The 24,594-nt window shown below is 52.9% G+C and overlaps 1 protein-coding gene and 1 long non-coding RNA gene across 2 annotated transcripts in view; one reads left to right on the plus strand and one right to left on the minus strand.

Annotated features, from left to right (window-relative positions):
• Positions 1-753: 753 nt before the first annotated feature.
• LOC123279879 (uncharacterized) lies at positions 754-10,829 on the minus strand. The gene is made up of 3 exons (XR_011497087.1): positions 10,717-10,829; positions 4,251-4,342; positions 754-945 (listed from the first exon to the last, which is right to left on the minus strand). It is a non-coding gene; the product is annotated as an uncharacterized lncRNA (long non-coding RNA).
• The window catches only part of LRP1 (LDL receptor related protein 1), a 78,162-nt gene continuing 64,282 nt past the window's right edge, over positions 10,715-24,594 (plus strand). Inside the window, exons 1-4 of the mRNA XM_044756074.2 lie at positions 10,715-11,252; positions 19,607-19,729; positions 22,094-22,231; positions 24,340-24,459. Of these exons, the coding sequence (XP_044612009.2) occupies positions 11,186-11,252; positions 19,607-19,729; positions 22,094-22,231; positions 24,340-24,459 (448 nt within the window). The 5' untranslated portion in view covers positions 10,715-11,185. The remainder of the gene's footprint in view (positions 11,253-19,606; positions 19,730-22,093; positions 22,232-24,339; positions 24,460-24,594) is intronic.

A 24,594-nucleotide genomic window follows, 5' to 3' on the forward strand; every position in this document is an offset into this window, starting at 1 on the left:
TTTCTGTGTTTATTGTATCGGGAAGGCAGTGAACGGAAGAGGAAGGAAAGCAGGATGGAGAGGGAGGGCAGGGAGTCTGATCCAAGCAGTGTGGGGTTGCAGTGTGTGCAGGCAGAGGGGGCACCTGGGAGCAAGCACACATCCACAGACAGTGGCTGAAATCAGGCTTTGCTCTCTAAGGGGCTCAGGAGATCCAAGTTCCCCAGAACTTTGGCAAGAGGAGGGGAGGAGGGAACGCAGTCTCTAACCGACTCCTTTTGCGGGTGGGAAAGTGAGGAGCCAGTACTGGTAGGAAAATAATATTTATTGTCATCCTCTCTAACTGACTGCACCAATGGGGACGCTGTGATAGCGTGGAAAGAACCCAGAATTTAGAGGCCAGTCTGGCTTGGGTCTGACTCCACTTAAGAGCTTTGTGACTCTTCAGATGGAGACAATAGTTCTGTCCTCTTCACACGGCCTAGGCTGCAGTGAGGAGGCACTCATCGTCGGGTTGTGCAGTTGCAGGGTTGGCTGGACTTCCAGGAATGCCAGCCCCACTTGCACACTCTGAGGGCGAGTGCCTTGCCTACCCCCTCCTCTGGGCCCTGCCATCCCACCAAGTGGCTATAATGATGGCACGAGAGAAAGACAAGGAGAAAAGAACTTGGTGGTCTGTGAAGTGCAGGTTGCAAAGCAATAGTGAGTCAGAAGATCACTTTGGTGGCTGTGTTAGTTTGCTGGGGCTGTTGTAACAAAGTACGAAAACTGGGAGGCTTAAACAACAGAAATTTATTGTCTCACAGTACTGGAGGCTGGAAGACCGAGATCCAGGTGCTAGCAGGGCTGGTCCCTTCTGAGGGCTGTGAAAGAATCTGTTCCCGGCCTCTTTCCTTGGCTTGTAGATGACTGTCTTCATGTTCCTGTGGTGTTCTCCCTGTGTGCCAGTCTGTCTCCAAATTTCCCCTTTTTATAAGGACATCAGTCATATCAGATTAGGGCCCACCCCAAAGATTTCACTTTGACTTGATTACCTCTATAAAGACCCTATCTCCAAATAGGTTCACATTCTGAGGTTCTGGGGGCATCTCATATGGACAAGAATGTTCAAGGGACATAGGAATTCAACATACAAATATATGAATTTTCGAGAGACACAGTTCAACTCATAACAGTGAGCCTTGACCATCACTTTTTCTTAAACAAAGTAGAATAGAAGAGAATAGCACATATCAGAATGCATCACATAAAGTTAGGATAAGTAGTGTCCAAGGAAACTTGTGGCAGTTTTATATATGTATTTGAGGGCTAGGTCTTGATGTAAAAGATACTTTTCAGTGCAGGTTGTGATCAAAAAACAAAGCACCAGGTGGGTGTTGGTAACCATCACATATCACTTTGCATTGCTTTTTAATGATTTTGTGGGTGTATCCTTCTTCTCCAACAAGAACATAAGCTCCCGGAGGGCAGGGAGTCCTATCACCCCATACACACTGCTGTGCAGCTAATAACAATGACATGCGTTCTTGCTAGTGACAAGGCCCACTATTTACAGAGTATTTACTCTGTACATGGCACGGGCTAAATGTTTTACAGATGCTCTCTTATGGAAAGACTGACCTTAGTGATGGATCGATGGCAGGAGCTCAGTACCTTTCACGGATAGAATGAGTGGGGGCACGTTCAGAGCACTGGGCAGTGGCCTGGGATTTGTGGAGGATTGAGGGTTAGAAGGGAAAGGTCACAGAAGAAGTGTGGGAAGCTGCTGTGGACCCCTAGCCAGCCCTATCTCTCACAACTTTGCCATTCTCCCCAAGTTCCCATCCACCTTGATGCCAGCTGACCCCTTAGATTAGAGGAAGCAGAGGCGGTCAGTTGGAAACTCCCCCGGTTTCCTGCTCCCCACTGACAGACACATTCATCAGCACCCACACCCTCCCTAAGGCTCAGAGGAGAGGGTGTCTGCCCCTGCCCACTGTACGCCCCTCCACCTGTGCTTAGGGCCCCTCCCTCCTGCCTCCTCAGACACTGTTCCATTAAATGTCCCCTCGATTCTCCAAGTCCCCAGCCTCTCACTCCCTAGTTATTACAGCTCTTTCCTCTCAGCCTATAAACATGTTCAAATCCCTCCCACCTTTAGAAAAGTAAAATCAGGGGCCGGCCCGGTGGCGCAGTGGTTAAGTACACATGTTCCGCTTTGGTGGCCCGAGGTTCACCAGTTTGGATCCCAGGCGCGGACATGGCACCACTTGGCAAGGCATGCTATGGTAGGTGTCCCACGTATAAAGTAGAGGAAGATGGGCACAGATGTTAGCTCAGAGCCAGTCTTCCTCAGCAAAAAGAGGAGGATTGGCAGCAGATGTTAGCTCGGGGCTAATCTTCCTCAAAAAAAAAAAAAAAGAAAGCAAAAGAAAATCAAACTGATAGCAAGCAAGCACAGCCAGTCTTCCCAGAATCTATGTTCAATTAATTCAACAACAATTTGTTGGGTGTATGTTCTCAGGCTCTTACAGCTGAGAGGGGAAGACAGGTGAATTAATGAACAATGATACTACAGGATAATCAGGGGTGTGGATTCCAGTGAGGCACAGGGTGCCATGGGAGCACATACAAAGGGCATCTAGACAAGGTAGGGGATAGGGGAGATCAGGGATGGCTTCCTGGAGGAGGTGATGCCTTAACTGAATCTTGAAGGAAAAATAGGAGTTATCCAGGCAAAGAACAAGAGGAGAGTTAAACCAGGAAGAAGATCTAGCATGGGCAAAAGCATGGATACTGTGGGAGCACGGTACCTTTCAGAAATGGGTAATAGTTGGCAAGGGGAAGCATTGAGGATTTAGGCAGATGAGTAATGTGATGAGGTTTACTAGGGAGACCATCCTGGCTACAGTGTGGAAGATGGATTTAAGGTGTAAGTCTGAAGCCAGAAGGACAGTTCAGAAGGTTAATCATAATGAGGAGACCTTTTGGCAGAGGAGTCAAAGTGAAGCATTGTGGGCGGAATCAAGACTGGTTAGGAAGAGAAGTAAAGACATGAGGAGCCGGTGGGTGAGGACAGAACAGAGTGAAGGAACTGGAAGTCTCAACAGACCTAAAGGCTGGCCTCTGTGGGAGCAAGGGAAAGAAAGAGCTGGAGGGCTGGAATGTTGTGGTCAGAGACCAGGGGGTGAGACATCAGTCTGGCCCTCCTGGGAGGATGTGGTACAGGTTTTGGCTATGCGAGTGTGTGGCTATGGCAACATGGAGGTAAGTCACTGGAGCTGAGGAAGGCAAGCAACCAAGGGGCCAGGGTGCTGCTGGACTACCTGCATGAACACTGAGGCCATCTGGGTTTGCAAAAGACCTGAGCTAGACAGGAATATGGAGAGTCAGATGCCAGAGTCTTCAAGGAGTGTGGGCAAGTGACCAAGACACCAGTGGATGAATGATAACTAACATTTAGTGAGGGCTTATGTGTTACTTCAATTCCTACTTTAAAAAAAATCTAAGCACTGTACATTTTATCCTACAACAATACTGTGAGAAAGAACTATGTGCCCAATATGGTAGCCACGAACCATAATTCAATTCCTCAGATGCACCAGCCACATTTCAAATGCTCAATAGCCACATATAACTAATGGCTACTATATTAGCACAGACATGGGACCTTTCCATCATCACAGAAAGTTCTATTGTAGAACACTGATAGCCCTCATTTTACGGATGAGGAAGCTGGAAAGGTTAAGTAAACTGCCCAAGCCCAAAGAGCTAGGAAATGAGAGAGCTGAGGTTTAAACCCAGTTAGTCTGGTGCAAGGTCTGGATTTTGTACAGGTGTTCCCCTCTCGTGCTTTCAGGGGATGAATCTAATTGGTGTAGCCAATCATGGTCTTTCCATTCCCCTGGCCAATGAACCAGCCCTGGCCAATAGGACCTTAGGGGGCTGTTGGGTAAGATTTTGTTCTTCTTCAATGCCAAGTCCATATGTGAGGACTGGAACAGCGGCAACCATGTTGCAACTGTGAGGGGAGATACAATCAGTCACTGAGGATAGAGTAGCAGTGTGCAGAGGTAGAGAACTCTGATGAGTCACCAGCCCTGGATCTGCTCTAGAACTCCACTTTGTTCAGTCTACTTTAATTAGGTCTTCTGTTACTTGCAGCTAGATGCATCCCTAACTGAGACCTTGGTGGAGCCATACTGACTACAGGAAATGGAGAGCCCAGAGCCAGCCGACTGCCTATGCTCCTCCCACCACCCGTCTTGTGCACTGAGGAGAATAAGTGATACCTCTTTAAAGGAAGTGTCCTCAGGGAAGAGCCAGGTTTCAGACCAGCAAAGAGAGGCGAGGACGATCTGAGCCGAAGGTGGTCCAAGGCTTCCTGCAAGGGGGAGGTGGGGAGCAGTGCAGGGGTGGTCAGGAAGAGGAAGCACTGGAGAAGGATGGATGCCCATTGAGGTCTGCCAAGGATGACAGGATGTAAGCAATGGCAGGGCCAGCTGATCTCAAGCTTCCAAATGGAGGCTTGGGGCTGTCAGAGGCTTACTGTGGCCAACAGACCTTCACCTCACAGAAGGACAAGTAGCAGCCCTAGTGGGTGGGCGAAGTCAAGCATCTCTGGATGGAGCCAGCTGTGGTCAGGAATGAGCCTCTGCAAGGAAATTCCAGCCCTCTAACTGGCACTCTAATTACGGTCTTGCCTCTCTCTCTCTTTTCCTGTGCAGCCAAACTTCTTGGGAAAGTTATTCATGTTCACTGCCTTCCTTTCCTCACCTCCTCAGTACACTGCCAGCTGGCTGCTGCCCCCACTGGTCCCATGAAACTGTTCTGGCCCATGTCACACATACCCTCCTAGGTGCCCAGAACGATGGCCTGCCCCTGTCCTTCTCTCCCTGGACCTCTCTGCACGATTCAGCACTGTTAGCTACTCTTGCCTAAGCCTTCTTCCTCTTGGTTTTTCTGGTCCCTCTCTCCTGCTCTTCCACTTTCCTCTCTGGGTGCTCCTTCTCAGTCTCCTGCCTTCACAGGCTACTCTTCCTATGTAATCTCACGGCACCAAGGTGGCAGCATCCTAGAGGCAAAGCAATGGGATATGGTGGTTGAAACCACAGCCTCTGGGGCCAGGCTGCCTGGATTCAAATTCTTGCCTCACCACTTGATGGCTGTATGACATCCAATCCCTTATCAAGATGTAGGTCATTATCCTCACCCCATCCCCCAGGGGGAGCCACTGCTCTGACTTTTTTCCACCGTAGATTAGTTTTGTCTGTTCTAGAATTCTTATAAATGGAGTAAAACAGGATGTGCTTTTATGTCTGGCTTCTTTTACTCGCTGTATTTGAGATTCATCTGTGTTGTTTTGTGTATCCACAGTTTGTCCATTTTTATTACTAAGTAGTAGCCCATTGTAGAGATATACCAGTTTGCTTATCCTTTTTTTTTTTGGATGATAAACACCTGGGCTCTAGCCAATTTTTGGCTATCATGAAGAAAACTGCTATGAAGATTCTTGTTCAAATCTTTGTGTGAGCATGTTTTCCCTTCTCTTGAGTAAATAACTGAGAGTATAACTGCTGGGTCATAGGTTAGATATATGCTTAGTTTTATAAGAAACTGCTACATACTGTCCCCAATAGATAGAACACTTTACACTCCTGCCAACGCTGTGAGAGAGAGTTCCAGTTGCTCTACATTCTCACGAACATTTGGTATTGGCAGTTTTTTAAAGTTTTCATTTTGATGAGTGTGGAGAATTATCTCATTGTGGTTGTAATTTGCATTTCCTCGATGACTAAAGATATTGAGCACTTTTCATGTGTTTATTGGCCATTCATATATGTTCTTTTCTGAAGTATCTATTCAAATCTTGTGTCCATTTTTCTAAAAAATTGGGATGTCTTTTTATTACTGCTATAGGAATTTTTTTATATATATCCTGGATGACAGTCCTTTGTCATTTCAATGTTTTCCTTACCTATTTGGTTTACATATTCATTTTCTTAATGGTGTCTTTTGAGGAGCAAAAGTTTTTAATTTTGATGTTTCTTTTATCAATTTTTTTTCTTTTATGGTCATTGCTTTCTATGACTTGAGAAACTTTTTGCCTACCTCCAAGTTATGAAGCTTTTCTGCATTTTCACCTAAAGGCTTTATGATTTTCCCTTTTATGGTTTAGGTCTATAATCCATCTTGAGTTATTTTTTGCATATGGTGTGAGGTAGGGGTCAAGGCTCACTTATTTCTCCCATATGGATATTCAGTTGTTCCAGCACCATTTGTTGAAATCTGTTTGCTTTCCTGTGGATTGCTTTGACACCTTTGTCAAAACAAAATGACATTTAAGTGTGAGTCTATTTCTGGCCCCCATTCTGTTATCAGTCCTTATACCAGTACCATACTATCTTGATTATTGTAGCATACAAGTCTTGAAGTCAAGTAGTATCAGTCCTCCAGCATTGGGATTTTTTTTTCTTTTTAGCGTAAGGATTTTAAAAGCTTCCCAGGTGATTCTAATGTTCAGCCAAAATTTGAGAACAATTCTAATTTGAGCCAAAGTTTCTAGATTCAGCATTCTCTGTCGCTATTCTCTAGGCTGACATGATAAACCAGTTAGTGCACTTGATCCCACCTCCTTAGCTAGAATCCGCTTTCTCTCCAGCTCTATGGCTGATGACTTAAAGACTTCATCACTTTCTCACCTGGCTCCCCACTACTTCTAGAAAAAAATTCTGAGTTCTTAGTGTGGCTAAAATCACCCCTTGGGATTAGGCTGTCTGATACTTTATCCATCAATAAGTACCTTAAACTTTAGCCATACCATATTTGCCATTCCTCAGATGTTTTAAACTTCTCACGTCTCTGTGCCTTTGCCTGTCCTCCAGCCTAAAACATACTTTCTTCCTGTCATTGCTTGTCACCTCCTTCCTCTCTTTCAGCATGTAGCCTGGCAGCACCTGCCCTGCTCTGTTTTGATCCCCTTATCTGGAGTAGGTACCTTGCCCTGGTTCTCAGACCCTCTGTGCTTGCCTTTATCATAGGCATTAAGGTTCTGTGCTGTAATTGTCAATCATCTTGTTACAACCTCACCAAACTGTTTGCTGATTAAAGGCTGAGACTGTGTTGCCAGCTCTTGTCCCTAGTGCCTAGCAACATGCCTGGCACATATGAGCTACCTCATAAATGTTTATTAAATGAGTGAAACCTTGGCTCCAATCTGACTGTGATTTGGGGCAGATTCCTTAATCTCCCTGAGCCTCTACTTCTGTATCTACAAACTGGAAATAACCCATGTCAGAAGGTGCTTGTGAGACTTAAGTGAGTCAATCCATGTAAAACTCGTTGCATGGGCTTGGTACATGGTAAGCGCTCAAAAAAGCTTGGTTCTCTTCCCACCTTCCACCAGACCCTTAAGAGCCACCCTTCTTTTCACATTTCTTTAGCTGACCACTAGGTGGTATCAGTCTCTGGCCTGACATTCAGTCCCAGAGCTGCCCCCTTAATGCCCCGTCCCAGTGCCTGTTACATTCAGACAGGAAGGGGAGATGTTTAATGATTTGCTGCGCAATCCAAATAAGGAGATATCCTCTTCCCACGCCAACTTCATTGCCCACTGTCACCATTCTAGGTATCCCCGTCATAGACTACAGAGAATTCCTCCTTGGTTCTGCACTATTTTGGTTATAATTCCAACCCAAGGACTTGAAGATGGAAGAAGCTTCTTAAGAACAGAAGTGGGGAGAAAGAGGAGAAGCTGAGGCAGAGAGGGATTGCATAATAAGTGCTATAAGAGAAATAGGGGGAAGAAGATGCTTACCGTCACATTCTGTTCGACAGTAATTAATTATAATTGCCTCTTCTACCAGGGCTGCCACCTCTAGTTCTAACACTCCTGTCAGCCTCCCCACCAATCAATCAAGAGTTCCTAACACTGAGTGGACACAAAGAAATAAAAGACATGATCCCCACCCTTAAGGAGTTTATGGTCTGGTTGCAGACACAGAATCCACAAAATTAAGTGCTAAATTCTAGGAACCAAGGCTGTCTCGAGTGCAAGTTTGGAACAGGAGAGATGGGTAGAGAGAGAACAGCAGGAGAGCTTCTCTGAGGAGGGTGGGGAGGAGCTGGGAGAACACTATAATTAAAGGCTCAGGTAGAAATATGCATTCTCTCATCTTAAAGAGACACCCTCAGCAGTTCACATACTGGAAAGAACCCAAGGGCCCAACAATCCCAATAGATTGTAGAGTACCCAAGAAGGAGATTCCAAGCAGACAATATAAAGAGTGAGCTAGATGTTGTGTTTAAAGGATTTTTTTCTTTAATATTTATCATTTTTAAAAAACCCTCTTGGAAGGAGACCCCAGGAACTCTTCTTAGGGGTGCTTACTCTGAGGGCGGGACTGACGAATGGGAACACAGAGATAGCAAGTTGACTTGCATCTTCCTACACCCTGAGTTTTTTAACCCCTAAGTTTTACCATTTTTTACAATATAAAGTTAATAAAAATACAGTCATACACCGCATAAGAACATTTTGGTCAACGACAGACCGCAACTATGACGGTGGTCCCCTCAGTTCAGTACCATACAGCCTAGGTGTGTAGGAGGCTATACCATCCAGGTCTGTGTAAGTACCTTCTATCCTGTTCACACAGCAACGAAATCACCTAACGACACATTTCTCAGAACGTGTCCCCATCACTAAGCAGCATGACTGTAAAAACACATTCACGTTCAGGAGATAGCAGGGTTGGGAGGCAGCAAGTGAGGAGTGTTGACATGCTGGCTGAGGCCAGATTTTGGAAGGCCGTGACTGGGAGAGGAGTTCACATTTGATTCGATTGTCTATAGACACCCAGGAGGGGTTTGCCAGCCAGGAAGAGGCACGGGGAAAGCAGTTTTAGGAAGATTCACCTCTGTGAGGTGGATAGTGGGGAGAGGAATGAGACCTCCCCCTCACAACCCTCTCAGGCTGCATGTGGTCACTCCAGCTAGCTCTTCCTTTCACAGCTGCCTGAGGTCTGTTTCAATCTGATTTCACTTGGAACACAGTATTGGGAAGGGGTCCTGGCAGGCATTCATTAAAATCATTTAGTGAGTCCCTGTCACCTGCCTGTCAGTGTGTCAGCCCATGAAGGCTGTGTATAAAAGGATGAATAAGACCCCACCCTTGCCCAGAGAAACTCTCTGGCAGTGGAAATGGAGGAAATCTGAGCACTATTTCAAAGGAAAAAATGACAGGCCTTGAGCACAGGCTTGCAAGATTGGATATAGGAAAAGGCCCAGAAGACAAGCTGGCAACAAGTCTGAGGTCTCTGGCCTGGGAGTCTAAAATGCAGGTGGCCTTAGCGTGAACAAAGCAAGCCCAGAGGAAGCTCTGGTTTGGGGGAAAGGTCAAGTTCTTTCTGGATTCCTCTCTTGCTCTCGCTGCCATCATTGGACAAGTCCTCCAAGCTGCTCCTCTTTCTGCCAGGGACAGACTAGAGTGAGGACTTGGGGCCCTCTCTGGACTAGAATTTTAAAAGGGAGAAGGGAGGCACAACACTCTCTCATCTCTAACATCAATTTCTGGCAGCCAAAGTCGCCTGCTGTCTCCCTGAACTCTGACTGCCAGACACCAGAAAGCCAGACACGCAGGGTACGGCCTTCAAACACCACCCAGAAGGGGGCACTGCCAGAAGCACACCCACTGGGCTCTGGGAACCGCCCGGCGCCTTGTGGACGCAAAGGAGCATTCCCTTAGGGGCTCAGCGCCGGGACAAATGTCCCCCACTCAGCAGACACCTCCTCAGAACTGGAGGCCTGCAAGCAGAGGTCCAGAGTCCCTCATCTTATTCCAAATCCCTGTTGTTCGGAATCCAAAATCCCGATTTGGTGGGAAGCCAGTCAGAAGGTACGAAAAAACAAAACACCAAACAAAAAAATAAATGAGCCCCGACCTCTTGGGGCGAAGAGGGGTGGCCCTTCCTCAACTCCACCCGCTGATGACTCACCTCCCTCCAAACCAGGGCCTGCCCCTCCTGCGCCCGGTGCCAGGCGAGCAGGGCGGGGCGGGTACTAAGGTGGGCTCCATCCCCAAGCCCCAGGCGGGCAGACAAGCTCCGGCGTGTCCCCGCGGGTGTCCCTGTTTACTCCGAGCCCGGGAGCGAGGTGGGGGCGGGCCCTCACGGCCCCTCCCCCACCCCGCCCCCCTCCGCCGCAGGCCCCAATCCCGGTCCCCGTCTGACAAAGTCTCCAAATCAAAGCTCAGCCTTTCCCCGTATCTTCCCCGCGGACTGGCGGCCCCTGCCCCCACGCCAGCAGGGGAGGCACAGTCAGGGTTCCCCGAGGAAATCAGGCCTCGTCCCGGACCTCTGGGTCCTGGATCCCCAGACCCGGCCTGAAATCCTAGGGCTTGACACCGAGTTTCAAAGAGAAGTCGCTCAGCTCTCTTCGCCCACCGCCCAATCCGCCCATCGCCCCTTCAGCTCCCTGGAGCGCGAGGGAGAAAGGTCAGTCAGGGAAGAGGGCGCTCCAGGCCCCAAAGCGGCTAGCAGGGCCAGAGACCCCCACTCTCCGACCGCTGGCCAGCGCTCCAAACCTTGTCGCTGCTCTGACTCCCCCTCCCCAGGGCAGCGCGCCAAAACGGCGCATGCGCAATCTCAGGATTGCCGCGTAGCTCTTTCTGCCCCCCCAACCTTTTTTTCTTTCCCCGCCCCTTCTCTCCCTCCCTCCAGCCGTCCCCTCCCTCTCCCCCCTCAGCCCGCCCCGCGGCACCTCAGTCCGGGGAACAGTGGTGCGAGCTCCAGGCCCTTGCACTGAGGAGGCGGAAACGAGGGGAGCCCCTAGAGCTCCATCAGGCCCCTTCCAAAGGCTCCCCCACCCGGTCCACGCCCCCCACCCCCCACCCCGCCTCCTCCCAATTGTGCATTTTTGCAGCCGGAGGCGGCTCGGAGATGGGGCTGTGAGCTTCGCCCGGGGAGGGGGAGAGAGGAGCGAAGAGAAAAGCAGGGGGTGAAGGTTTTGGATTTGGGGGCAGAGGGCGCACCCCCGTCAGCAGGCCCTCCCCGAGGGGCTGCTAACTCTACCTCTTCACCCACACCCCTGGTGTGCTTTGCCGAAGGATAGGATAAGAATAGAGAAGGAGGAGGGGCAAAGGAGGGAAAAGGGGGACCCCCCAATTGGGGGGGGGCGAGAAGTAGCAGGACCAGAGGGGAGGGGGCTGCTGTTTGCATCAGTCCACACCATGCTGACCCCGCCGCCGCTGCTGCTGCTGCCCCTGCTCTCAGCTCTGGTCGCGGCCGCTATTGACGGTAAGTGAGATTCCGCGGCCCCCTTGGACCCCTGGGGACACCCACTCCCCAGCCCCCACTCCTGCGTTCGGATGGGGAAGGGAGACGCGGGAGGGGGTGCCTTTTGTTATCCCTGTCCAGCTGACACAGCAGCGGCCCGACTTGGGGTGGGGATGGGGGTACGATTTGAAGGATGGGGGCACTGGGCAAATGATGCTTCCGGGACCCCCCAGCCCAAACAAAGACCAGAGGCCTGGGAAGGGAGAAGAGGGCTCCCCCGTTTTCTGATCCCGGGATTGAGAGGCCTTCTTTTCCTATTTCTGGTTGGGGAGGGCCTCTGCCTCCCCTACATCCTCCACCCCCCCACCCCGATCTGAATTGTGAAGGAATCCGGATTTGCAATGTACGACTGCAAAAGGGGACGGGGGCCTTTTGCAGTGGCCTCTGAATCTGGAAGGGAGAGCTGGGTCAGGGGTGCCCCGCTGGGCAGAGGGCAGCCAGGCCCCGGGAAGGCTGTGGGTGGGGAGAGGCAGGGCCACCGGGAGGGCCCCCTGCTTGGGTGTGGAATCTGGGCTGGCAGACCAGGCTTGGAGGCCTGGGTCCAGGATCCAGCCGGCTGCCAGTCTGGGTTCCGAAGTGGGCACTTCCCCCTCCAGGGCCTCTGTCAGCAGCCTGAATGGAGCTGTGTTGGGGGGCGGAGGGTAGGGGGGGCAGGCGATGCTATGTGACTTTGAATTTTCCTTCTTAATTCCTGGGAGCTTTGAGATGAAAAACGTCAGATGTCATCATTGGGGAAGGGGACTGGAGAATGGCCTGGAATGCAGAGGTGGGAGGCTGAAGGAGGGCTGCTTTCTCCGTGACTCCTGGCTTGATCACAGTTTGGACTGGAAGGAGAGTTGGAGGTTGGATGGGGGTTATGGCCATGCCCCCACCCCCAAGTTCCCTGCTCCTTTGGTAGATTTGTTTATTTCCACATCCTCTCCCCACCCCCCCCCCACCCCCCGCCTTTGTATCCTGCAGTTAGGCTGGGGTAGAACTGTGTCCTTTTGGGAAAATGAGGTACCCCTTCTCCCCTTTTTATGTTAGCTATTTTTTTGCCTGTTTGTGAGTCATTAGTTCAAGTCTTACCCAAGCTTTGAGCCGGGGGGATGGGGTTGGGCTGGGCTGGGCCCCTGATTTGAGAAAGGGTGGGATCTCATCCCTTCCCGTCATTTTAGTCCTCTCATCCGGGGAAAAAAACTAGGCCCAGTCCCATCATGCACCCCTCCTCCATCTTCTAAATTTTGCCAGGTCGGGATTGGGAAAGTTTTTCTCTGAAACCAGATTCTCTTTCCCTCTTCTCCCCGCCCCTCAACTTGCTTCAGTTTTGGGGAGGGAGGCTAGGGGGTCAGGAAGTAGCTGTGCCCAGAAAGACAGTATATTCAGTGGCCCTCACATATGCCATATTGGGGACTGTCTGCGCCCTCCACACTGCCTCAATTATCTGCCCAAGAGGAGGAAAGGGGCTCTGCGCTGAACGCCCTCAGAGCAGCCCCCACAGCCAGTCCCTGCCCATCACTTCCTCAGTATGCGTGTTCTTTCTCTTGTTCTCTGCCCTGTGAGGTGGGAGGGGAAACTGAGACAGAGAGATTTGGGTGCAGCAGCTTCTGGGAGGGATAGAAAAAAAATTCTAGAGAAAAAGAGAGAGATCCATCAGGAGCCCCATGATGAAGGGTGGATAAAGTTAGGCAAAAGCAAGGCGGCAAGAGGTGGGGGGGGGGGTGCCCTCTGTGCAGAGCAAAAATAGTCCTCCACAGTCAGAAATGGCCTGGATGGCCGGGAGCTTCACCTCCAGGGTTCTAAAGCAGTTCTGTTTGCCACACCAAGTTGGTTAGTGGTTAGTGGAAGAGGGAGCCTGAACATGTTCTCCTTAGCTGTCTCCCTACCCTTTCTTAAAATTTCCACCCAGTTGACAGCTGTGATCCAGCTCAAACCAAACTCTCTCCAAAGCCCCAAGGAGAGGACCCCTCCCCAAACCCTACTGTTCTTCCGCTGGGGATGGGAATATGAATCATCGGTTCCACCCCACTCTGGGGGGTGGGAAAGGGGGTATGGCACAGACCTGTAGGGCCAATGCTTTCCAGGGCAGCCTAGGAGATCCCTACCCCTGCCTTTATGCCTCAGGCCCTCAGACACCGAACTTTCTCCTTTGCTTTCCAGAGAAGGAGACCTCCTGGCCCCAGCTCACCTGACTTAGTGTCTAACCTTCCTCCTGCTGGTGCCGCAGGCCTTGATGCTTTCCCTTCTGGGGAGCAGCCCAGGGGGCCTTCCCCACCTCTTCTGCCTTCTCTGCTGTGCCTGAACCCACCCCCAGGGGCCCCTTCTTTTTCGGGAGCAATGTCACTCTCCGCTAGTAGACAGAATCGAGTGTACTTGCTGGGGGGCAGGGGATGGAAAACAGATGGGGTGGGAAATGGGAAGAGGGGTTATTGAGGCCTCTGCAGAGATTCGGAACCTTTTGTAGAGAAGGAGCCTGACTGCGCTCCCCTCCTCCCCCTACACACACCCCGCTCCACACCCCGCATGAGCCGCTGTGTTACCAGGTATCACTCAAGCTGCCCAGTTGAAGGGAGTTATGAGGCTGAGGTGTTGGCCTCCTGGCGCACTGAGAGAAGGCTCCAAACTCCTTTCTCGCTGGTCAGGCTCAGATCCTTGAACATCTGCCCCACCCTTGTCTTTCAAAGTAGAGAGGTGTAGAACATTGATTTGGGGTTGGAGGGATAGTTTGATGTTTGAGGCTGTTTCACAAGACTTCTTTTTTCTTCCAGTCGTGCTCCCCTTCCTCCATTTTCTTCATATGATTTTGCCCCCAACCAGTCTCCCATCACTGGGCCTCCTAAGCATGTCAGCTGGGGCCCTGGCCAGAGCCAGATCCTGTCCAAATCCCCCCAACTCAGCAAAACTCCTTCCTGACCTTTGGGAAGCCCTTCCTTACTCAGGTCTAACTTTCTTTCCTCCTGCGGCAGTCTCAGCCTCTGCACATCAGAACCCCAAGCGTAGGGCTTATTCCCCCTCAGTAGTCTCTTCTCAGGGTCCCCCGAACTCTGTGGTCTCCCCAGCATTCAAGTCCTCCAGCTCTGGATGGGGCTCATCACCCTTGGGGAATCTGGGTGCAGTTGAGCGGGACCACGTGGGGGTCCCTGACCTAGTGCAGCTGGGTGCTGGGGGTGAGCATTTGGAGAACGTAGTCCCTGTGTTCAGTCCCAGATTTCAGCCCAGTGAGCAGGATCCTGCATTGTTTGGAGAAGGAAGCAGTTGGCTTTGGAGTGCTTCCGGTGCAGTGGCCCCAGGCACCAGTGTAAAACCTCCCTGGGAAAGGGGGGGTGCATTTGTCCCTCGTGCTTCCTCAGGGGAGATGAGGGTCTGTCGGAGGCTTGGCCTCCTGGATTGAAGCCCTCTGGGCTTCCTTCCTCTCACCTTCCGGGTTCTGTGGGAGGCAGTAGCCCCTGTGCTGGGTCTCTCCAGCTCAGACACTGCTAGGGCTGGGATTCTGTCTCCCCAAGTCAGGATATATGCTGCCCCCACCCTACTCTGAGTCTCCAGGGGTGGGGGGGTGTCATTCTGCGGGTGCAATCAAAGACAACTGTGTCATTATCTTCACAACCTCTGGGTTGAGACCCTTTCCTGCCTTTTTTGCCTGTCTGTCTGTCTGTCATTGGTATGTGCAATCTTGGCCTCTCCGAACCTCTGTCTCTCATCCTCTTGGTTCATCTCTCCCATTGCTCATCCTTCGTGGATTCTCTGGCCTGTCTCTCTCGGTCTCTGTCTCTTGCTTTGTCTCTGCCTGTCTGTGTCGATCTCCATCCAGGCCTCTTGGTATCCTGAAAGTTCCCAGCGAGCAGGAGTCTCTCCTGGGCTGTCCCCGTGCTCCTCAGCTCCTGCCTCGCTATTTGGGAGTTATTCTTCCCCTGCAGGGCCAGACTCAGAATAGTCAGTTTGGCATTCCCCCTCCACTTTCCTCCAAGTTCTTCTTCCCCCTCCACTAATTTTGGGAATGATTTTGGAAAGAATGTTTCTGGAAGAAGGGAACTTGATACCCCTTGTGGGCTAAGTACAAGGGGGACGGGAGATATTCCCGAAGGAAAGAGGGAGGTTAGACTTCTGGCAGAACTTCCTCATGACCAAGAGCCCGAGAACTGGAGAAAGCTGTGGGGGATGGGTCAGGAGCTTAGAGCTTTTACCTCTACTGAGCACTGTGCATGTGCCTGTGCGTGTGTGTATGTGTTGGGGGTAGGGGGAGGGCTTGTGAAGGCCTGGTGAGAGATAGGATGACCTCCGGAGGCATTTGAGGGGTCTGGATTTTACTTGTGGGGAAAGGAAAAATGGTGGGGAGGTCACTGGTCAGGCTAATGTCCTGCTGAGTCAATATTGACTCAGGATGGAGGGGGAGACCCTCCCCTCCCCCAGCAGTCCAAGCCATCCTGTCTGTCCGTCTGTCCAGGCCGCAAAGCAGAGGCCCAGACTCAGGAATGACAAAAATGTGTCTGAGCCTTGCTGAGCTGCGGGGAAGCAGCCACCGGGTAACACCCAAAATACATAAAATTCAGTGAAAAGCTCTCCATTTGGGTCTGGGAGGCCCCTGCTGCCCCACCCCATCTGTTTGAAAGTTCAGATTCCTGCAGACTCTGTCCCCCACTCCCTGACCACCCCCTGGCTCCTCTGTTCCCTTAGATATATCATGTGGTTCCCTTTAGAAAACATCCCCCCCCACACGCACAGCCTATCTCTCCCTCTGCTGTGGCCGCTCCGGGAAAGGGCCGCAAGGGTCTCTTTCATGCTTTTCCTGCCTCAAGTCTCCAGTGCTTTAGGAAACACCATCTGAGGTCTCACCTCTCTTCCTCTCCCTCACTGCTCCCAAGGGATCAACAGATGCGTCCCCTCCTCTGGAGAAGATTCCTCAGGGCCTGTACTTTCCTGTCCCCCTCTCTTCTCTGGCCAGGCACTCTCGCCCTTCTTCCGCACCCCACCCCAAGGTCCCAGAATGGGACAGAGGACGACAGCCAAGGCTCAAACGGGGCACTGGGGTTCGTGTTGTGTCTGGATGCATACCCAACCCTACACCTCCTGTCCTGGCTCCAGCTTGGTGGCCCTGGGGGCCATGGCTGGGCCGAGTGCCTGGGTTTGAGAGGGGGCAGGGGTGTTGGCCAGAGTTAGCATGGCGGTCACATTCATCTCCGGGCGAAGCTGAGAACAGACGGCCCCTGTGTCCTGGCGTTCTCTCTGCAACCTCGCTCAGTCCTCTCCTCCTTCTTTTCCCTCCTCTCTCTTCCCTCTTCTGTCTCTTTCTTGTTCCACTCTGTCTTCTCCAGCCTCTCCCCTCCTCTCTGAGGAGCCCTGAAGACCACTACCACCCCTACAGTCCCTCCACACTGCAGTGCAAGAGGACCAAAATAGTCTCCTTTCCTTTCTTCATCCTTCCTCATCCAGCCCCAGCATCATGGCCAATGAGGAAACCATCTGTTCAGTTACTAATTGCTCTGTGCCTCAGTTTCCTCATGTGTATGATGGGAATTGCAACGGTACCCATCCCACAGGGTTGTGAGGATCTAAATGCATAAATATGTACAAAGGGTTTCAGACCCTTCGCTGACACGTAGTGACCATGTTGAAAAGCGTTAGCTTATATCATTAGGAAGCCCCAGTTCTCATGAGGGGCGGGAGGCGGGGGAGGCCGGTAGTTGCTCCCGAACTTAGGGCCATGTTTTTCCCTCATCTAAGCTGCAGGCCACAAAGGTGGGTTTTCTGAGTGCTGGCATCAGATGCAGAGGCTCAGCTGAGGGCAGTGGGGTTGGCTGGCGGCTCTAAGCAGATTACAAATTTCCTACCCCACCCCCACTGCAGCTCCCTCCCACTTCAGAGTGAGGCTTCCCTTAGCTGTGTAGACTGCCCCAAAGTAGGTTATTTGTTTCTTTCCCCTCTTTCCCCTGAAGGAAATCAAAGACAGGCCTCAACCTTCAAACGCAAGATTCCTGGGGCTTTCTCCACCATGTCTGACAGGAAGGAAGTTCTTTCACATATCTCTCCACAATCCTTGTACTGCCCTGGCCCTTGGGAGATGGGCACCCCCAGTCCCTCCACCCCGGGCCTGAAGAGATGCTGCTGTGGGATGGGGCCCAGAACCTCCTCTTCCTTTCACTTTCCCCATCCCCCACTCCCCTCCCTCCACAAGAGCACATCTGGTTTGTGAATCTCTCTCATTCCAGCTTTCGGAGTTTGCCAGCTGCTGTTTCCTCTGTCGAGTTCAGGCCAAAAATGGGGGTGGGGGACAGCGGGGGGACAAAGTGAGGGCCAAAGGAGGGGGGATCGTGGCTGGGGCGCGGCATGGAGGGGAGTGACCAACCAGTGACCTCAGGCCCGGGCTGTGAGTTCTGCCCTGGGGAGGAGTGAGGGTGTGGACTAGGTCCAGGTCGGGGGTGGGGTGGCATGGGGGCCATTTCTGGGCTCTAAAAAGCCCATCTGCCTCTGAGTCCCGTTCCAGCCCCCTCTACCACCCCCCCCCCCCCCAGCCAGTCTCGGCTGGCCAGGGGAAGAGGCTGGCCAGGGGAAGAGGACCATTCTCCGGCATGCTAACTAGGCTGGCGGGCTGTTTCCCCGGGAAGACCTCACAGCTGGCCCACTGGGGCAATGAACTCAGCATTATCCACCTCCTCAAGGGGCCTTTATTCACTGCTCAGGGTGGGGGGTAGGAGAGGGGGACTCCGGGGGGGCCTGGCCAGGCTATCCTTGATGTGTTTCCTGAACTCGGCTCTCATTCTGGCCAGGGGCCTGAGTGCAGTCCCCTCTGCCAGAGATGGGGGTTAGGGAGGGAGGACATCTCGGCGTGGCCCCCCTCAGACTCCGTCCCTCCCTGCTCAGAGCCCTGACACACTTTACTTACCCTCCCTCCCATCCCTGAGCTCGCTCTGCTCTGCATTCCAGCTAGTTATGTACAGCTGTCTTCCCAGGGGACTGTTGCTCCTTAGGGGGCATCTTGCTCCCCCTAGGGCAGGGCCCGGCACAGAGCTGGTCTTCAGTGCCTGCCAGCTGAATGGAAATGGAACTGACACAGGCCGAGGAAAAGGCGAGGAAGGCCTGGGAGACTGAGTGGGGGTGAAGGAGAATGGGGACTTTTCTTCCCATGGAGGACCTGGTGGTGGGGTGCAAGGAACAGCTCCAGACTGTCCCGTGCTGGGAACGGGAGACTGGTGCGGCCTGCACGGGATAAAAGCTGAGAGTCAGCTCCTTTGGTCTGAGTCCTGGTTTAGTCACTCGCCTGCTGTGCGACCCCACCCTCGCTGAGGCTCGGTTTCCTCATCTGTGAGAGGACAGTGTTAGTTGTACCTACTTTGTCATATTGTGGGGAGGATTAAATAAGCCGATACATGGAAAGAATTGGTTTACCACAGTTCCGGGCACATACTGAGCCCACGATGAGTTAGTGTTACAATTCTTAATTCCTCCTCCAAGAATGAGGAAAGAGAATGAGGTAGGAGCAGAGGGAGGCGGGTGGGTGAGGGGATAGGGCCAAGAGGTCCTGGATTTAGTAACTTCACGGGTTGGCTGGGCTGAAACCAGCTCCTACCGGTCACGCCAGCCATCCCCCTGCCTCGGCTCTCCTGCTCTGTCATCCTAAGCCATCTTAGGTGCCTCTTACCTCTGAGAGCATCTGCTGGAAGTCCTCCCTGAGGTCTAACCAGCAAGGGAGGCTGTCTCTTTAGAGAATGGAGGTGGAGGCAGGCTCTCCACCCTGCCCTACCCTGCCCTGCCCAGCCTTGCCCTCCTGTACCATCTCCAAGCCACCACCGTGCCCAAGGCACACCCCTCCCCATACTTCTCATCCAGGGTCCTGGTGGTTAGGAGTTGGAGATGGGTGAGATGATGAGTTCCAAGGACCAGGAGTATCCCAGAGGGAAGAGCAGAAGAGCAGTTAGAAAAGACCAGCTCTGGGCTTCTTGTGGGAGGGAGAGGAAGATAAAGAGAAAACATGTCAAAGGCCTAACTGCCCCATCCTTCACCGTCACTCTCAGTCCGCAGTGCCGGGGGATGCTGCTGTCAGACCAGAGTAATGGAGAACAGCAAGGGCTTTGACCCTAAGGGCTGGAGGAAGGGCACACTGGACAGGCAGCCTTGGGGGCTCTTGGGGGGACAGTAAAATCTGCCCCCTGCATCTTTCCCCTCATCCATCACAGGTACACAGTGTTCCAGGAGTGCCCCACAGCCACCTGCACCCTTAGGCACTGGGCTGTGGCTTGGAGTGGACTGCTGCTGGGGAGGAGGAGGAGCCTTGGGGGGCTTTAGGGCCTTAGAGTTGGCCTCTATCTGCCATTTACACCCCTGTTTTCTCTCCTTGCCCCTAGCCCCTAAGACTTGCAGCCCCAAGCAGTTTGCCTGCAGAGACCAGATCACCTGTATCTCGAAGGGCTGGCGGTGTGATGGTGAGAGGGACTGCCCGGACGGGTCTGATGAGGCCCCTGAGATCTGTAAGTATCTTTTCTGGATCCCTCCCCTCAAACCCCTGAATTGTCCCTTTTCCTCTTGGCCCGGGCAGTTTGGGATGAGGACAGCTGATCTCTGGTCTTGTGTGGACCTTGCTCTGGAGTTGTTTGGCCGTGACACAGCTAAAACTGTCCTCTCCCCCTCTTCAAAGTACCCGGCATGGTGCCTGGTGTGCTCAGAAATGGCGCATTGGATTGCTCCCTCAGCTGCACACCCCCAAGCCTGCCAGAGACTGTGTTCTCTGGGCTGACAGCTTCAGTGGAAGAAAAGCTTTGCTGGAGAGCCTGGCCCCCCTTCCCTTTCAGCTCATCTCTCTTCTTCCCGCCTCCGAGCCTCCTGACCCTTGATAAGTGCTCCCAGGTCTTTCCAGGTCCCCTTCCTGTCCTCGGGCTCCCAGGCCAAAGGCCGCCCGCTCTTGCTCAGTCTCTGTACCAGAAGCCCCACCCCTGTGCGTTTCCCGCCACCCCCGCCTTCCCCTGCCCCCAGTAAGTGGTGTAATCAGAGGCAGCTGTTTAAACTGGGAGAAAGGTCCCCACCCAGCCTTTACCCTGCCAGTGGGGGGTGGAGGACTTGCTGGCAGGACCCCAGAGTCCTGGGCAGCTGGCAGAGTGGTAGGGTCTCCGTCTTCAGCTTCTCTCCTGCCCAGCTAATCTGGATCAGGGTCTAGGCAGCCCTGTGCTCCCAGGTCTGTCTCTCCTGTCTCTCCTGGGTTTATCCTGCTGCAGCCCCATCCCCTGTCCTCACTCATAACTGTCAGGGGTAATTTTAGGGGCAGAAAGGGAGCCACCAGTTCTCTCGGCCTCACCCCCATAACCTGCTCCGGAGGGGCAGGGGCCGTGGCTATTCTGTAAGTGTCTCTATGGTGAGCGTGGTTCGGCCTGGACTCTTCTTGTTTGATGCCACCTTTCCGGCCCACATTTCTGACTTAGGATAAAGAAAGCCAGGCAGAGGGACTGGATCTGGCTCTTTTTGTCCATTTTTCCTTTAGTTTGATGCAAACCCCACATTATACACGTCCCCACACTGTCCCCACTCATACCCACTCCTGGTTCCATCACACTCACTGACTGCCCCTCCTGGGCACTGACTCATCCCCCTACCCGGCATACACAGACAAAGGCAGACGCTGACACAGACGCATTCTCACAGCAGCACAGAGTCAACACTCTCAAATGGGGATGCAGAAACACAACCTGCGCTCAGACCAGTGCCCCTGGACACTCACAAGCCAACCCAGACTCACTCCCAGAAGGACAGGGAAATGCACATCCTGAGAGCAGAAGCGCCAGCACACACGGAGATTCACAGAGGCCCCTCCCTCCACACCACTCCACCCTCCACAGCTCGCTCACCTGTGCACGCAGACTCCTACCCAGGCGCACGTGGATAGGTGCACTCACACAGTTGCTGTCACTCACACACTGTCCAGACTTGGGAGCCAGGGGCAGTGGTCCTAGCCCACCTGGCCTCCTTAGGATTCCCTGAGGAGCTCTACCCTGCTGCCCCCCAGCCCATCTTCTTGGACAACAAAGGAAGTACCAGAGATATCACCAGTGGGCCACAACCTTTGACCCTTCCCAAATCCTTCCCCCAGCGGGTTGCTCTGGGGTTGGGGGTCTAGAATAGCGAAATGTAATGCAAACCACACATGCAATCTCGAAATTTTCTAGGAGCCACGTTAAAAAAGGAGAAAATAATCATGTGAAATTAATTTTAATTTTGTTTTACCCAATGTATCCAAAATATTATTCCTGTATATTATTCATATAGAATTATTAATGAGATCTTTTGCATTCTTTTGTGTGTGTGATAGTAAGTCTTCAAAAGCCGGTATGTATTTTATACTTACAGTTTGAACTAGTCACATTTCCAGTGCTTGATAGCCACATATGACTGGCTCTATATTGGGCAGTGCCATTCTAGAAGATGTGGTCTCACTCTCACGCCCAGGCTCAGTGACCCAGGGAGCCATGGGAAGGAGGTGTTCTTTATCATTTGAGCTTCTCTGCCATGGACTCTGCTTTCCTCAGCTCATTAAAACCTTTCACTTCTAGCCTGAGCTGTCGCCTGAGTGTAGAATGTTGAGGTGTTGGCGTACATAGGGGTGGGGCATTTGGGGAGCGGACTCTTTGCTGAAGGCCCAGTTCTTCCCTCCACCTGGCTGCTCCCAGGTGTGTGGCTACTGTTGGGAATGGCACGGAAGAGTCTATAAACAGCCCCTGAGGCCTTCTGAGATCTAAAAAATGGAGGTGTCTGATACCCCAGTCTCAGTCCCTTCCCCCAGTGATATGTGGCCAGATGGCCACTATAGCCAGCTTGGTCACGCTAGCCTTTCCATCTGCCCCCAGGTCCACAGAGTAAAGCTCAGCGATGTCAGCCGAACGAGCACAATTGCCTGGGCACCGAGTTATGTGTTCACATGTCCCGCCTCTGCAATGGGGTCCAGGACTGCGTAGATGGTTCGGACGAGGGCCCACACTGCCGAGGTAAGGGCTCTTCCACCTCCCCTGTCCCAGGTGGATGCGGTGAGTTCTCAGCCGGGCACCTGATGGGTTTGGAGGCCCGCCGTCCGAGGACTGTCCTCACACCTTCAGTGGGGGTGAGGCCTTGTCTTGTTTCCCTGCACAGAATTGCCACCAGACAGCAGCCCAAATGGGTGGGCTCTTTGGGCGTAGGGCTTGGTCAGCAGCCCTGTGGGCCTGGGTATGGGCCTTGCCTGGCTGCTTCTCTCTGGCTGTGTGTGCCTGGACAAGTCACTACCCCTCTCCAGACTCCAGTTTCCCACCTATAAAATGAGAGCTTTACACTAGATCCGTATTTTCATAATTTTCTTTTATAGATAGGGGGGTCCTTTCTTCAAATGGTTTCTTACATGAAACCTGAGTGTGAACAGAGAAGAGCAGATGCTGATGGAAGCTGGGGCTGGGGTCTGGAGTTTTGTTCACCTGCCTCCCCGCCAGTGCCTCTGAGACATCCCCCAGGAACGGCAGATCTCTGAGGCATCCCAAAGCTGCTTGATGGGAAAGTCACCCAGGCTGGGAGGGAACCTTAGGATGAAAAGTCAGACTTCCCTCCCACCTGCGGCTCGGGTTCCCAGCCCCACTGTTCTTCCCCTTAAGGTCCCCGCGGGCCAGGGAGAGTCGGGGTCACATGTGAGCAATGGGGGAGGATTCCCATGGGGGGAGGCGGAGCCCTGGCCTGCGAGTCAGGGAAGAGTGACTTCTCCCTTCTGCTGTCCTCAAGGTCTCCCAGGCTTTGTGAGGCCCCAGCAAGCCCGGGGGTGGGGGGCCGTCTTCGCAGGGTGGGGACCGTGTCCTGTGCCTGTATGCATGTCAGAAAACATCTGCCTGTGGGAGGAGACATGTGGATCCTGTTCACCGAGGGCAGAGAGTGTGGAGCAAGGGAGTTCGTGGAAGATTTTCATCCTTTTCTTTGGTTGATTTTGCATGTTTTTGTCTGAAGCTCCTGGGATGCGATGCAGAGTGTGGGCCGAGGGGCTGACTTCAGTTACTGCGCACACCCCCTCTTACCGATGGGGCGTATTCAAGTTCCCTTCCTTTTGAATACCTTTTCAATATCAAAAACAACAAGAACCTCAAAAGCCTCAAAAGTTGGAACTCCCTTCTCTGATATTACAGAAGTTGGACCTCCTCCTCCCCTCTGCCCCATATCCAGAAGAGAAAGTCTGTTCTAGATTTTCCAGAACAAACACTGTTTCCCTCCTTTGTTGGGGAAGCCTGGACAGGCAGCACATTTGGGCTCACAGGTGGAGGTGGAGGGGAGAAGGAATAAGTGGGGCCTTGCCCCCCACCCCAGCTCCTCCTAGCAGGCTTAGTACCTCTGAACCTCTTAGCATCTTGGGCAGCTTGAGCTCCTAGGTCGGGGGAGCAGGGGTGTGAGGCAGCTGGACAAAAGGGTCTTTGTGGCCAGGCCGCCTGGCCCCACGCAAGGCCATTAATTGGGTCGCTGGTCTGGGGGGGCAGCTGCTCTCCCACCTCTCCCTGCTCCTGTCTCATTCCTGTCTGTCTCCCCTGTGGAAGTGGGTCAGTGGCAGGAGAAAGATTAGAGAAGGATCGCGAGGGATCCAGTTTTGCTGCTCCTCCCATCCGCCACCAGGACCTTGGGCCTTCTCGCTGAGGCCTCCAGGCTTGAAGGGATGGGTTGGAGGGGTGCTTCCGACCAGAGCTGGGGTCCCATGGGGAAAGCCTTGATTCCATGCCCACTCTTCACCCTCGGCCCTGAAGCCAGCACTGTAGTCCCTGGACAGTGCAGACAAGAGGCATATGGAGGGGTGAGACTCACTGTCCCGGCTCCCTGTTGACCCCAACAAACTACCAGAACCCTTCTCCAAGGGGACTGAGGGAGTCCAGAGCAGCCAGAGCAGGGACATGTGGGTTCTAAGCCGTAATTGGCCATGTAACCTCTCCACGTCTCAGTTCCTCACTTGCAAAATACAGCGGATGCTTCCTAAGCCCATCCACACCGTGGACTTGGAGGTGGTTTCTGAGGGGTTGGTGGGAGTCGGGGGAAGGTTGCAGTCTGGGTGTGGCTGCTGGGTCTGTGGGCCTGAGTGTGTGTCACCTGCCCCATACAGAGCTCCGAGGCCACTGTTCTCACCTGGGCTGCCAGCACCACTGTGTCCCCACACTCAACGGACCCACCTGCTACTGCAACAACACCTTCCAGCTGCAGGCGGATGGCAAGACCTGTAAAGGTATGTGGGTGCAGGCACTGTGTGCTGGAGCAGGCCGGGGGGCAGGCCAGCAGGCCTGGCTGAGCTGGGAAAACAAGATGGAAGGTGCCAGAGAGGAGGTGTGGCCGCATGCCCGACAGCTCCAGGGCGCGACTG

Source organism: Equus asinus, chromosome 22, assembly GCF_041296235.1.
Source record: "Equus asinus isolate D_3611 breed Donkey chromosome 22, EquAss-T2T_v2, whole genome shotgun sequence".
In the NCBI taxonomy this organism is placed as follows: domain Eukaryota; kingdom Metazoa; phylum Chordata; class Mammalia; order Perissodactyla; family Equidae; genus Equus; species Equus asinus.